Here is a 12,103-nt window from a genome sequence, read left to right as displayed (position 1 = left end):
CTGCTCATTACACCTGAAGACCAAAGTCCTAGAAACACTCCTAAATGTTTTGTTTCTTGGGAGTAAATCACCTTTGAGTCCCTCTGGATGACAATATCACTGATTGTGGTGTGCCTAGACATGAAACATAGCATGACTTTTTGTTCAACTGTCTTTTTGATTTGATTTGCATTCATATTTTGATTCCAATGTTGCTAAACTCTGGTTGGTGCAGTGACATGTGTGAAACTCTTGGGATTCTGAAAATGTGTGTTCATGTAGGATCCAATTACTGATAGGAAGTGTATAGAGTCAATAGGTTTGCTGTCCCTTTAAATGATCATTTCTAAATGATAAACTGGAAATTACATCATCACTTCAAATGCGATCAACACTAAAGACCGGAGCAAACTTGCAGCAAAACTCAAAAGTGCTGTTCTACAACATAAAGTACTTCAGTAAATATCTCACTCGTGAATTTTAAAGCAAAAATCATAAAAGGGGTCGTTTGTGAAGATGATCTTGCTGAACAAAATGTGTACGTATCTTATAAAGCTCATTTTCTGTAATATTCCAAAATTCAATTGAAAAGTCCCAATAAACTTTTTTCGAGCGAACCAGGGCGATGCTTGGTCTACGAAAATGTGTCATCCCTGCAGCACTCACTATTTAAAGTTACATGGTATAATAACAACAATAACAAGCAAGAAAATCATTATGCGGTTGGTATGGTGCATGAGTCAAACAAACATAAGACTTTGACCAAGGAGACCACTGTTATGTTAACTTTATGCTTGTTACGTAATGTTAGTTCAGAAAGTCAATGTTATCAATCTACCACAAACATTACCTTTTTTCTTAATTTAATTTTTTACTGGAAATGGCCGAGGGAGGTAAAAGAACACCAACTACCAATGAAATGCGGTGTACATCAAGAATAATTGAGAGAAGTTAAAACTTGATCTACATGTAGTTTTTGTTAATAAAATAAATTGTTGCAGCTTTCTGCTGAGGCGGTTGAACAAGACGTCAGTCGAGAAGTGTCATAATAAGAGCATGGGTTACTCTCCCCAAGTCTTTGGGCAGCTGAAGGGAACATTTTTTCTAATGTTCCTTGGTTGGCGTGAGGGAGCTCTTAGGTTCAGATTAAAATAAATCCCACAGTCTCAGTCTCTGTAAATAGGTTTGCAGTAAACATCATCACATGATGTTGCATTGTGATTAGTGTCAATGTAGTTGAAAATGTAAAGAGGTAAAGAAAAGAAAATGTAAGTATTTTACAATCCTGGTTATGTTTTCATAGTTTATCATAAGCAAAATGAACGATAGGTGCTGATTATTGACGAGCTCCACAACTCTCTGTTAGTAAGTACAGTAGCTCAGTTGTTTGCACCTCCAAACCAAATTTTCCAAGGTTTTCAATAAAAGGAAACTTAAATAAGAGAAAATCCTTTAATGTGTGTGTGTGTGTGTGTGTGTGTGTGTGTGTGTGTGTGTGTGTGTGTGTGTGTGTGTGTGTTTGATCAGTGCAGAGAGAATGGGCCTTATCAGTCTCTGGTGGAGTTTCCTCTCGGACAGGAAGTGGGCTTCCTCTGCTTCCTGTTCTTGTGTGTGTGTGTGTGTGTGTGTGTGTGTGTGTGTGTGTGTGTGTGTGTGTGTGTGTGTGTGTGTGTGTGTGTGTGTGTGTGTGTGTGTGTGTGTGTGTGTGTGTATGGCCCCAAAAGAACAATCAGTGTAGAAACAAGAAAGAACAAGAGTGAAGCAGCCGAGATAGAAACAAAAATAACTTCGACAGAGAGAGACGTTGACACAGTAGGATGGATGTACGATGGAAAAAATAACTGGGAGTCAGATACAAAGACAACAAATAATACATTCAGTTGGAGTGTGACCAGAACCAGGACTCATCTGACCCAGAACAGGACCAGTACTGGGGAGGGCTGAATCGCAATGGACTATGAACCCAAGAAATCCAAGAAGGTAGGCCTGCAGTCACTTTTGCTCTGCTCTGAGTGCCATACAGCAAATCCTTATAGTGTCATTGTTGAGCCTTTGAAAAATGCTGCTCTATCCAGCAATCCTTAGTTTCAAACAAACACAAGTGTATGCCTGGTCACACCAGCATTTAAAAAAACGACATAAATTGTGAGGCAAAATCAATTTATTTCAATGGAGCGCAGCGACCAGTCAGTGAATTCTCTTGCAGGGGTGAAGTAAATCAGTGTGAATCTTTTGCAGTTCAGTAAACTCTGAAAGCCAGATTTACACTGTTGACCGAGAGCAAACTGTTTCACAGTGCTAACCTTTGAAGGAACAAGAGCTGGAGAGTTCAGACTGGTGGCAGCTGTTGTAACTTATTAGCTGTGTTACTAGAGCTGCTGCACAAAAGAGGAATGGTTTGAGGCAGGAGTCGATGATGTAAAATACTTAAATAAACAGTTTGAATGTATAGTCCTATTAGCGGTCGAGCTCAGGAGTTAACTAACTGGCAAGCTGTTTTTCCATGCTTCATTAATACTTTATTGAATGAAATGAGGATAGTATAGTAAAGGATAGTAAACAACAGCACACTGCAGAGTGTGACTGAATATGTTCCTAACCTGCAAGCCTGTTAGCCGTTAGCTCAGCAGCTGCATTTCCTGAGAACAACAGGATAAACTTCTCCATGATTGAATTGAATTGATTGATTCAACTCTTTAAAAACAGTAAATGAGAAGAATCTTCTCGATGCCCGGCCTCCTATTTTCTAAAACTCTAAATAAAACAGCATACGAAAAGAAAAATGTTTTTAGAAGAAAAATGCCGAGACATAAGAAGAAGGAAAAAAAGCGCAAACCTCAGAATTCATTTGCTCTACAGCACTTTAGTTTTATTAAGCACATTCATTACAAAAATCCAATTATTTTCCTCTTTATGTCTCCTCAAAAAAAAAACCTGGAACAAGCGGAAGAACAAAACTCATTATAACACTCCTCTGTCTTACAATGAAATCCAGCTGAGTGCAGAGATGTTCATCAGACCTCAGTCTGATATGCAGAAACCTGTCCTTGTAATTCATAAAGACAAGACAGGTTTTTCATTCTAAAAAGCTAATTTCCTCTCTCTATTCAGTGCGTGCGTGTGCGTGTATGTGTGTGTTATGTCCATTCGCCTCACGCCTTCCGGCACCAGTATATCAATGTGTGTGTGTGTGTGTGTGTGTGTGTGTGCGACAGTGGGTGTCTAACAGTGGAAGCTTTGTTGATAGTGAGTCTCAGCAGGGAGCCGTCAAAGATTGCTGCTTACTTGTCAATCACTGCTGGAACAGCCAAGAGGATGTACTGCATTAACACACACACACGTACACACAAAGACACAGAGTCATGTATGTTCACACAAATTAACTGTCTTATATGATATTCTAGTTCAGATTCAAAACCAAAACACCCACCTAGTGACTAGAGACTGCTGGGATAATTATAGCCATAATAGTGTTAAATACTTACTCCCGATTTAGTCACTTTTAGAGACTCACCAGTTGTCGAGCTTAAGGTTTTCCCTGTGGGTAGGACTAGAGAGAAGGTCATGGTCTTTAAAATCAATAGGTTACATCCACCGGCAACCAGTTCTCACTCCCAGCTCGTGAAATGCCGGTGCTTGGTCAGTGCCCCTCGGCGTCTGATACTGACGCACCGTGGCACCCTTTAGCGTCAGCATGAGGCACACTTTGCTTTCAACTGACTCCAACGTAAACCCGTCCTCGACAATATTAGACGGTCTGAGTAACGGACTTAGAATAAAGAGTGAGAGGGCAGGTGGGCGGGGTCGTTGGATGGTCAAACAAACACAAGACTGTCACACAGGACACTGCTGTTTGTGTTTCCCGTGTGAAACCAAGTCAACGTTGACCTATTTTAGCTCAGTTTTGTTGACTTATTTTATGTGACAAATGTACTTATTTGAATCCAAACACTTATCTTTACCTAAGCCGAACCAAGTACATTTTTTGCCTAAACCTAACCTAAAGCAGCTTTTTGCCAAAGTAAAAACAAAAAACAAATTAAACGTACGTTGGAAGTATATTTTGAAAAGACACTATGCATGAAATTAACGGATCTGACACACTCTTCCTGACACGTCCGAAACTGATACTAGAGGAGTACCCAGAGCATCATATGTTTGAATAGACCTTACACGGCAGGTGGATCCCAAAATAATGCTTTTGTGTTCAATAAGCTAGAGCGCCGACCAATGGCGGCTCCTGAAGACGTTAGCGTATGCTGCAATAGCATCGGTTATATCAGACATGGAGAGAATTTCTCCATTGAAAGAAGAACACAGATTGGCACTGAAGGCTTTCCTTAAAGAAAAATGTGTTTTTATTGACAGATTGACGGATGATTAATCCAATCACCTGCCAATCATTCTTTTAAACTGCCTGCCCTTTTACAAGCAGTTTTCATTGACGGCTGCTCTGAAAGCTGGTTAACTGATCAAGTGGCGTTTTTTAACGAGTTGGGAGCGAGAATGTGTTGTCCCTGGGGACCAGGAATGTACTCCAAATGTTTATGACGTCAATATCGAGATATGGGTTCACTTGTCTGCAAAAATTGGCCTGATTTTGGAGCTGAAGGAAAGGTCAGCAAAAAAGCTTGTCTTCATTATCACAGGGCCATGAACATGCAGAGATAACGTTGCTGAAATGATGACACCTTAAAATGCTCAATGTCTTCTTATCTGTCCCAATGCCTATGCATCTCTCTCTTTTCAGAGTTTTGTCTCACCTATTAAGCGGCTTGTCTGGTCAAAATCTGGTCGCAGGCCGGTGGATCGAGGCAGCGTTTACCGACGCACGCTGCACACCGTCCCTCTCTATCCCCCGGACTACCTCATCCACCCTGAGAGACTCATCTTCGACTATGTAGAGAAGGAGGTCAAGGTAGAACCTGAAATACACTACAGTACAACAAAATGCATATATATATATATATATATATATATATATATATATATATATATATATATCACAACTGTTGTCATATTCTATATATAGTATATACACAGTATATGGCAACAGTTGCTTGACCTTTCACCTCTCCGCTTAGTTCCTTGGTCACCTGACCTGGGTGTCGGTTTCACTGAACCCTTCCAGCCGAGACGAGCTGCTTCAACTATTGGACACAGCCAGGGTAAGTAATCAATAACTTATCTTTAAGTAATCAGTGTTTAGTTATAACATAGCTTTAATGAAGCATTTCTGTTGGTAATGATGGACAACATCTATACCTAAAAAAAGCCAGGCTTAGTAATCGATATATTATCGAGAACGAATCACTAATAATCCAAGCCAGGGTTATAATAATAATATTAATAATAATGATAATAATAATACATTATAGATAAAAAGAAATTGCAATGAAATAAAATTCACACAGAGATCAAAGCTTTTAAAAGAAGAATGTTGTAAGAAGTGATTTAAAAGTGGTGATAGATTTAGATGGTAAATCGTTCCAGAGTTTGGGTGCCCCAACTGCAAAAGTCCAATAACCCTCAGTCACCAGTCACCAAAAATATTATATTTTTGAATCAACACGGAAGGGTAACTGGGAGCCAATGCAGCGAGGCAAACATTTTTTTCCTCAAGCGCTGTTTGGTAATTAATAACTAATTTTTAACTAATAATAAATCTACTCCTAATCACTGAGAATACTTATCACAGGTCAATCTACAATCAATTATTATTAATTAGTACTCATATCTATACCTTCATTGTTGTTTGTTGTTCCATCTGTAAACTATATACTATCTAACAGTAATCAATAACCAGTTTATAACTAATCGTTATTTTTATTATGATAAATAATCTTTACTTAACTGACCGCAGCCAAGGTTAGGAATCAATAATATAATATTAACGTAACTAACTCAGGTTTAGTAATCAATAAGCAGTGATTGATCCGGCCAAGGCTAACAAATAATTGCATGTATTAATCATTTCAGCACTGATCAAAAATCATTAAATCTCTAATGAGACAATGCCAATTTTCACAGTATTTCATCTATCGGGGCTGCAGCAAAGGCTGACTCATTGATCCGTAATCTATAATCACATCTCCCTGTGTGTTGGTCAGTAGCAGCTGAAGGTGCTGCCGTTGAAGCCCAGCGTGGATCAGGACTGTATTCTGAGTCTGTCCGCTCGCTGTCTGCTGCTGACGTGGAGAGACAACGAGAAGCTGCTGGTGAGGATTCCCACACACGAGATCGCTGCTGCCTCCTACCTGAGAGACGACGCACTGCACCTGCTGGTCCTCAAGACAGGTGAGGACACACCTGATGACAAGACATTGACAAAAAGCAATGAGTGTGTTTTTAATGATGCCTCCACTTCTCAGTTGACAAAAGAGTATTTAGAATGGAAGATAAGCTCCTCACATCACAATTTTGATGATGTTTGTCACTAAAGTTGTAGAGGATAGGGCTGTAATGGTTTGTGTATTTGTACCGTACTTAAAGGGGATATGGTTATAGACTGTAGACTGTACAAAAGAAGTGGACACAGTCAACGTATCGTCACCCATTGGTTTGCCATTTTTAAGCCTCGAGTTCGGCATTTTGGTCGATACCATCTTGGTTTTTAGCCGTTGGATTCTGCTTGTAACAAGAAGTGAGACGAAAGGGTTGAGCTAAGTACAATCAAATGCTGAATAAGACATTTTCAGTCGACCAAAAATGTTATAATTGACTTTCACGAAGCTGAAAGCACACTGTGAAAGGGTTAATGTTCTAACTACCGAAACGGACCGTGGCAGCAACCTGTCAATTACAACGTTGTCACACCCTAAAGGATTCCCTGACTCGTTACATTTTTCTATACACGACCCCCAATCCAAAAAGTTTGAGATATTTTTTCTAAACCTAACAGGGGACTCTGGAGGGATGGTCACAACATGCAAGATGAAGATAACATGGCCTTCCATGCAAATCTTTTTGTGACTTTAAGTCCACAGCTGTTGTGATACAGCTGGTAACTTCTGTAGGTTCTGATGGTTTGATGGTGACGTGGCTTGGTGGTGGCCCTGTGAATCTCTCACAACTAGTGAGCAACACTAAACTTCCCCAAGCCTAATACTGAACAGGACTCTAAACTGATATGCATCTCTGCTCAAGCACAGTGGATGTGTCGACTCTAAGCAGGTATTTTTCAAACAAAACCTGTAACCCCGCAAAATGATTTAGTTAGCTAGTAACATGCCACTTTGCCTTTAGAAGTAAAGCTGGTTTACTGCTGTTGTAGTAAGCTCATTGGCCGGACAGGCTAACGTTGGCAGACAGACAGTTTAATCCATTCCTTAATATTTTCTCTTGGACTTCTGAAAAGGCACCAATCGCTCTTCAGGGGTGGTTGTGCGAACAGATTTTTGTGTATTCATTTTTGGTTTAGTGTGAGTGAAATTTGGTAGTATGGATCATATCTTCTTCAGAGCGTACACATTTTTAAACCTCATCCCACAGGTCTGAACGTGGATACAGTGGTTGCTGGGGACGACAGCTTGGACAGGAAAAAGCCAACAGGCGTGGATGGCCGACGTCAAACCATGAGCAGCAACACCGACCCTCGTCCGGCTGGGGGCACGATGGAGCGACGGCACACCATCTGTGGAGTCGACTGGAGGCCGTCGCTGTCCAGGAGTAACCACGACAAAAACCAGAACGTGGAGAGAGGGGGAGGAGGTGGAGGTGGAGGTGGGGGTGGGGGAGAGAGAGGAGGAGGAGGAAGCTTAGAGAGGAAGAGAGTGGGAGGGAGCTGGGAGAGGAGGCAGCAAACACGCAAAACAGGAGGGAGCTGGGAGAACCGCAGAGCGAGGCCAATGAGCGGGAGCTGGGGTTTGGGGGTAGGTAGCGGTGGTGGAGGGAGCTGGGAGAGGAGGGGAGGAGGTGGTGGAGGAGCTGGGAGCTGGGAGAGGAGGGGAGGAGGTGGTGGTAGTGGTGGCGGGGGGAGCTGGGAGCGGCGGCAAGCCTGCACTGGAAGCTGGGAACGGGGGAAGAGCTACGGCAGCTGGGAGAGGAGGAACCACAATCCACTGGAGCCGACGCCCTGCCCTGACGCCTACTGCAACCTGGTCATCCTGGCTGTGGAGAACAGGGTGGGTCACCTGATCTGCTGAAAGTTAAACAAAAGCAAAACTTTTCCTGAAATTAAGGTCCACAACCAATCACATTTCTGTTGTGCAATGATAACCAATTCAGTGTGATGATAGCCTCGTTGTTTGTTCATGTGTGTGTCTGTGCAGGATGCTGCAGAGGAGTACTGTTCTCTGATCTGTCAGATGTTCCAGATCATTTACGGCCATCAGACCATTGAGTGTGTCGACAGAGCAGGGTTTCACCACTCCATGCCGGACCGCTATTGGCTGGAGAGAAGTGAGTGACACATGAGCTTTCTCTATGTCAAAAGTAGAGCAGAGGGAAAATAGTTTCATCTCATACTACCTATTTCCGGTTAGTATCCTGACCTGCAACTACACACGGCAGCAGGTCAGGATACACCACTTGTCAATACTTCAGAAAAACTGCAATTTAACTTTTTTCACAACAAAGGAAAAAGTAAACATGTTGAGCTTCATTAGCCTACTGGTAAGGCTCTAAGAAAAGCTGCAGAACATCATCAGTATGTCTTTGCATTTAGTTTTAGTGAATACTACAGCCTCTACATGGATGCTAGCAAGGCGTCCGTGTTCAAAATTGCGTACTAATGTATCGTACAAACTCAATTTGTAGGTATTGCATATACTGCCTTTATTTTGGATAAACTGACAACATATTGTAAATCTAAACAGTTATTTTCTCATCAGAAAACATTTAAAAATGTAATAAAGTGACATTATAACAGCTTTAAGCCTGGCTTAAAATCTCACACAACTGACGGACGGTCTCCAGGAACCCAGACGCAGTGCATTGTGGGGCAGTCGAGTATGTTCAGTAAGCTTACATCTCATACTCTAAGCTGATGTAGCATACATCCGGGCATTTTTTGCGAACACATAATACACATACTGTGCAGTGTGAAAGCACTACTTTCTAAACTTGACGTCATACTTAGTATGAACAGTATGCTATGCAATTTCAAACACAGCCAGCTGTGGGTCTCATATTCCTTAGAGGGTGTTAATAGTAAAGTTTACTCTTAACGCTCTGTCTCTGTGCAGGTGACAGCTGTCTGACTGACATGTCCTACGGTTATGATCCAGAGTACAGCTGCTGCAGCTCATAGTGAGTAATATTCTGTCCTAACTGATTCTGTAACTTAAATATATTGTGTTATCAATTCACAAAATATCTTAAATATTAAGACATTTATTTTCTTACAGCCTTGAAAATCTTTACCACATAAAATAAACGTATTACCAACCGCTCTACTGTAGTTATGGGTTTGGTCCAGACACAGAATGCATTTTAAGTAGAGCAGAGGGTCTATTTGAAATTATTTTTGTTGTGAATTAAAATAATGTATGCGCAACTTAACAATAGAAGCCCAGCGAACTGTATGATTGATCATTCAGAGACTGTGACTTCTATAAGAAGCAAATATGAAGAAAAGTGACTATAGTTGTCTTAAAGAATACCATAGTGAATGGTTTCCTTGAAGAATAACATCGTTTTTAGTCTACTTTAGTTAGCACAGTAAATGATAACTACTCAAGTTGACATTTGATCACCATTTATCAATTATTCCGTCAATGTTTGTTGATAATGACAACCTGGTCATGGTGCGATAATATAGTTTGTCACTCTCTCTCGCTCTCTTTCTCAGTGAAGGTTCCCAGGATGCTTTTGAGCTGTACTACAGTGAAACGTACAGTGAGAGTTCATCTCTCTCGCTGCAGGACTCTCATCGCAGTCTCGCTTCAGCCAGTGAGGGAGGAGACAGTAACCCAGCCCTGCTGCTGATGCAGGAGTACATGATCACTGTGAGTATGTGTGTGCGTGTGTTGCCGAGAGAAGAAGAGTTTGCTGCCAACAGGAGCCGCAAGATATATTGAATGCTCAATATGAGCTAGGCTACTGTAATAGCAAGAGCAATACAACTTTACTCCAAATACACAGGGACAGTAACAAAAGGAAGAGCGGTTCTTGCTGTCTGTCTGCAGTCTAAAACAGGAATATATTCCATTGATATTTCTAATAGAATATCCATTATTCAATGATACATTTATTAATTGTTATATATAAATTGTATTCTCATAGAAACCGTTTTGATTCATAATCGTCATAGTGTGTTGGCAAGTGAGTGAGTTATTAGCTGCCAAGCAATTACTTTATGCAACTCATTAGTCTTCGCTCACAAGCTAACAAATGTTACCTATAATGAAAGAGGGTCTGTGTAACAGTTTTAACTGAACTTCTCAGCCATGACCTATAGCCAGAATAGTAGGCTAGGTCACGGCTGAGCTGCAATTGGAAAAATAGAAACAAAGAAAAAATATCGTTTGTGTGTTTGTATGCTCTTCAGAGTCTCTCTTTGTGTGCATGTGTAGCTGCGTAACAAGCTGAGTCCGGTGGAGTTGCAGCACTTTGCGGTGTTGCTGAGAGAATATAGACTGGCATCAAACATCGACCACTTCTGCTCCGAGCTGTTGCAACTGTACGGAGACAACCGCAAGTTCCTGCTGATGGGTAAGGCACATAGCGACTGACAGGGAAAGAGAGAGAGAGAGAGAGAGAGAGAGACAACCCAAACACAATGCTGAAAAACAAAAGTCATTTTTATCCATAAAAACCAGACTCGTTCTCTTTGTTTCCCAGGTATGCGTCCTTTCATCCCAGACAAGGACGTCGGGGTGTTTGAGAGTTTCCTGGAGAGTATCGGGATCCGTGAGGGAGGTATTTTAACCGACAGCTTTGGACGCATCAAACGCAGCATGAGCAACACATCAGCTACGGCCATGAGAGGGTATGTAGGTCAGGAGGTGTAGGTTATGACTTGTGATCGTCTCAAGGCTTGGTTTGAAACCAGGTTCTGACTGGTCTGTGAGGTTGCTTCTAAATACCACACTGCTGTCTCACATTCCATCGTCTCTTATTGGTATTTTGTTGAGCACCAATCTCCTGTGAGTCAAATTAAGTATGAAACCCTGTGAGAGATGATGGCCCCATTCTTCGTGACATAATTGTGTTTGGGAAAAGCTTATGTTAAATAAGAATATTGTAAAGTTAGGGTAGCGTTTGGTCACTTTGATGCAAGAACACTCCAGTTTGAGTCTACATGCCAAAAAATGCCTTTTATTTATCTTTGCAAAAGCAAGTTCATTCTAAACTGACGATGATTTGAATAAGCAGGAAGTCAGAGAGATGCGTTATCATTTACATCATCTGTTTTTTACCCCCCAGCAGGTATGATAACTGCTCTCTGGCCTCAGGATCTCAAGAATTCAACCGACGCATCACTGACATCACCCACGACATCCAGGCGCTTGGCTTCCAGGACACACACGGAGACATTGAGGAGGAAGACTACTACCTCTGATGAAGGAAAACAGAGAGCGATTGATTCCTTGTTGAATTCAGTTTGAACTTTGAATCTGCCACGGTGCACCTGAGCAAGAGCAGCGCGTCCACAGTTCATTATCTCTCCACAATAAAAAATATACACTACCGTTCAAAAGTTTGAGGTCACCCAGACAATTTTGTGTCAATTTTCAGTTTCTTCGCAATTTCTCGCATGGAATAGCCTTCATTTCTAAGAACAAGAATAGACTGGCGAGTTTCACATGAAAGTTCTCTTTTTCTGGCCATGTTGAGAGTATAATCGAACCCACAAATGTGATGCTCCAGATACTCAACTAGCTCAAAGGAAGGCCAGTTGTATAGCTTCTCTCATCAGCATAACTGTTTTCAGGGTTTTCTAATCATCAATTAGTCTTCTAAGGCGATTAGCAAACACAATGTACCATTAGAACACTGGAGTGATAGTTGCTGGAAATGGGCCTCTATACACCTATGTAGATAGTTCATTAAAAACCAGACGTTTCCACCTAGAATAGTCATTAACCACATTAACAATGTATAGAGTGTATTTCTGATTAATTTAATGTTATCTTCATTGAAAGAAACAGTGCTTTTCTTTGAGAAATAAGGACATTTCTAA

At 41.2% G+C, this 12,103-nt stretch overlaps 1 protein-coding gene across 1 annotated transcript; it reads left to right on the top strand.

Moving 5' to 3' along the window:
* The first annotated feature begins 1,887 nt into the window (after positions 1 to 1,887).
* On the top strand, positions 1,888 to 12,103 carry ccm2l (CCM2 like scaffold protein). Its single transcript, XM_079172493.1, has 11 exons — positions 1,888 to 1,959; positions 4,730 to 4,897; positions 5,064 to 5,147; positions 6,093 to 6,276; positions 7,471 to 8,102; positions 8,250 to 8,379; positions 9,165 to 9,228; positions 9,770 to 9,926; positions 10,494 to 10,632; positions 10,762 to 10,909; positions 11,350 to 12,103. The coding sequence occupies exons 1-11, from the start codon at positions 1,930 to 1,932 to the stop codon at positions 11,480 to 11,482; spliced, it is 1,869 nt and encodes a 622-aa protein (XP_079028619.1). The 5' UTR covers positions 1,888 to 1,929; the 3' UTR covers positions 11,483 to 12,103.

Source organism: Pholis gunnellus (assembly GCF_910591455.1).
Source record: "Pholis gunnellus genome assembly, chromosome: 2".
Classification (NCBI taxonomy): Eukaryota; Metazoa; Chordata; class Actinopteri; order Perciformes; family Pholidae; genus Pholis; species Pholis gunnellus.
The sequence above is the reverse complement of the archived record's forward strand: the minus strand, read 5'-3'. Positions and strand labels throughout refer to the sequence as shown.

Excerpts from the sequence above, each read along its gene's own strand:
- ccm2l (XM_079172493.1), top strand. The coding sequence starts at position 1,930 with ATGGACTATGAACCCAAGAAATCCAAGAAG. Across the intron at positions 4,898-5,063 it reads ATGTAGAGAAGGAGGTCAAG|TTCCTTGGTCACCTGACCTG; the intron begins GTAGAACCTGAA and ends CTCTCCGCTTAG. Across the intron at positions 10,910-11,349 it reads TCAGCTACGGCCATGAGAGG|GTATGATAACTGCTCTCTGG; the intron begins GTATGTAGGTCA and ends ACCCCCCAGCAG.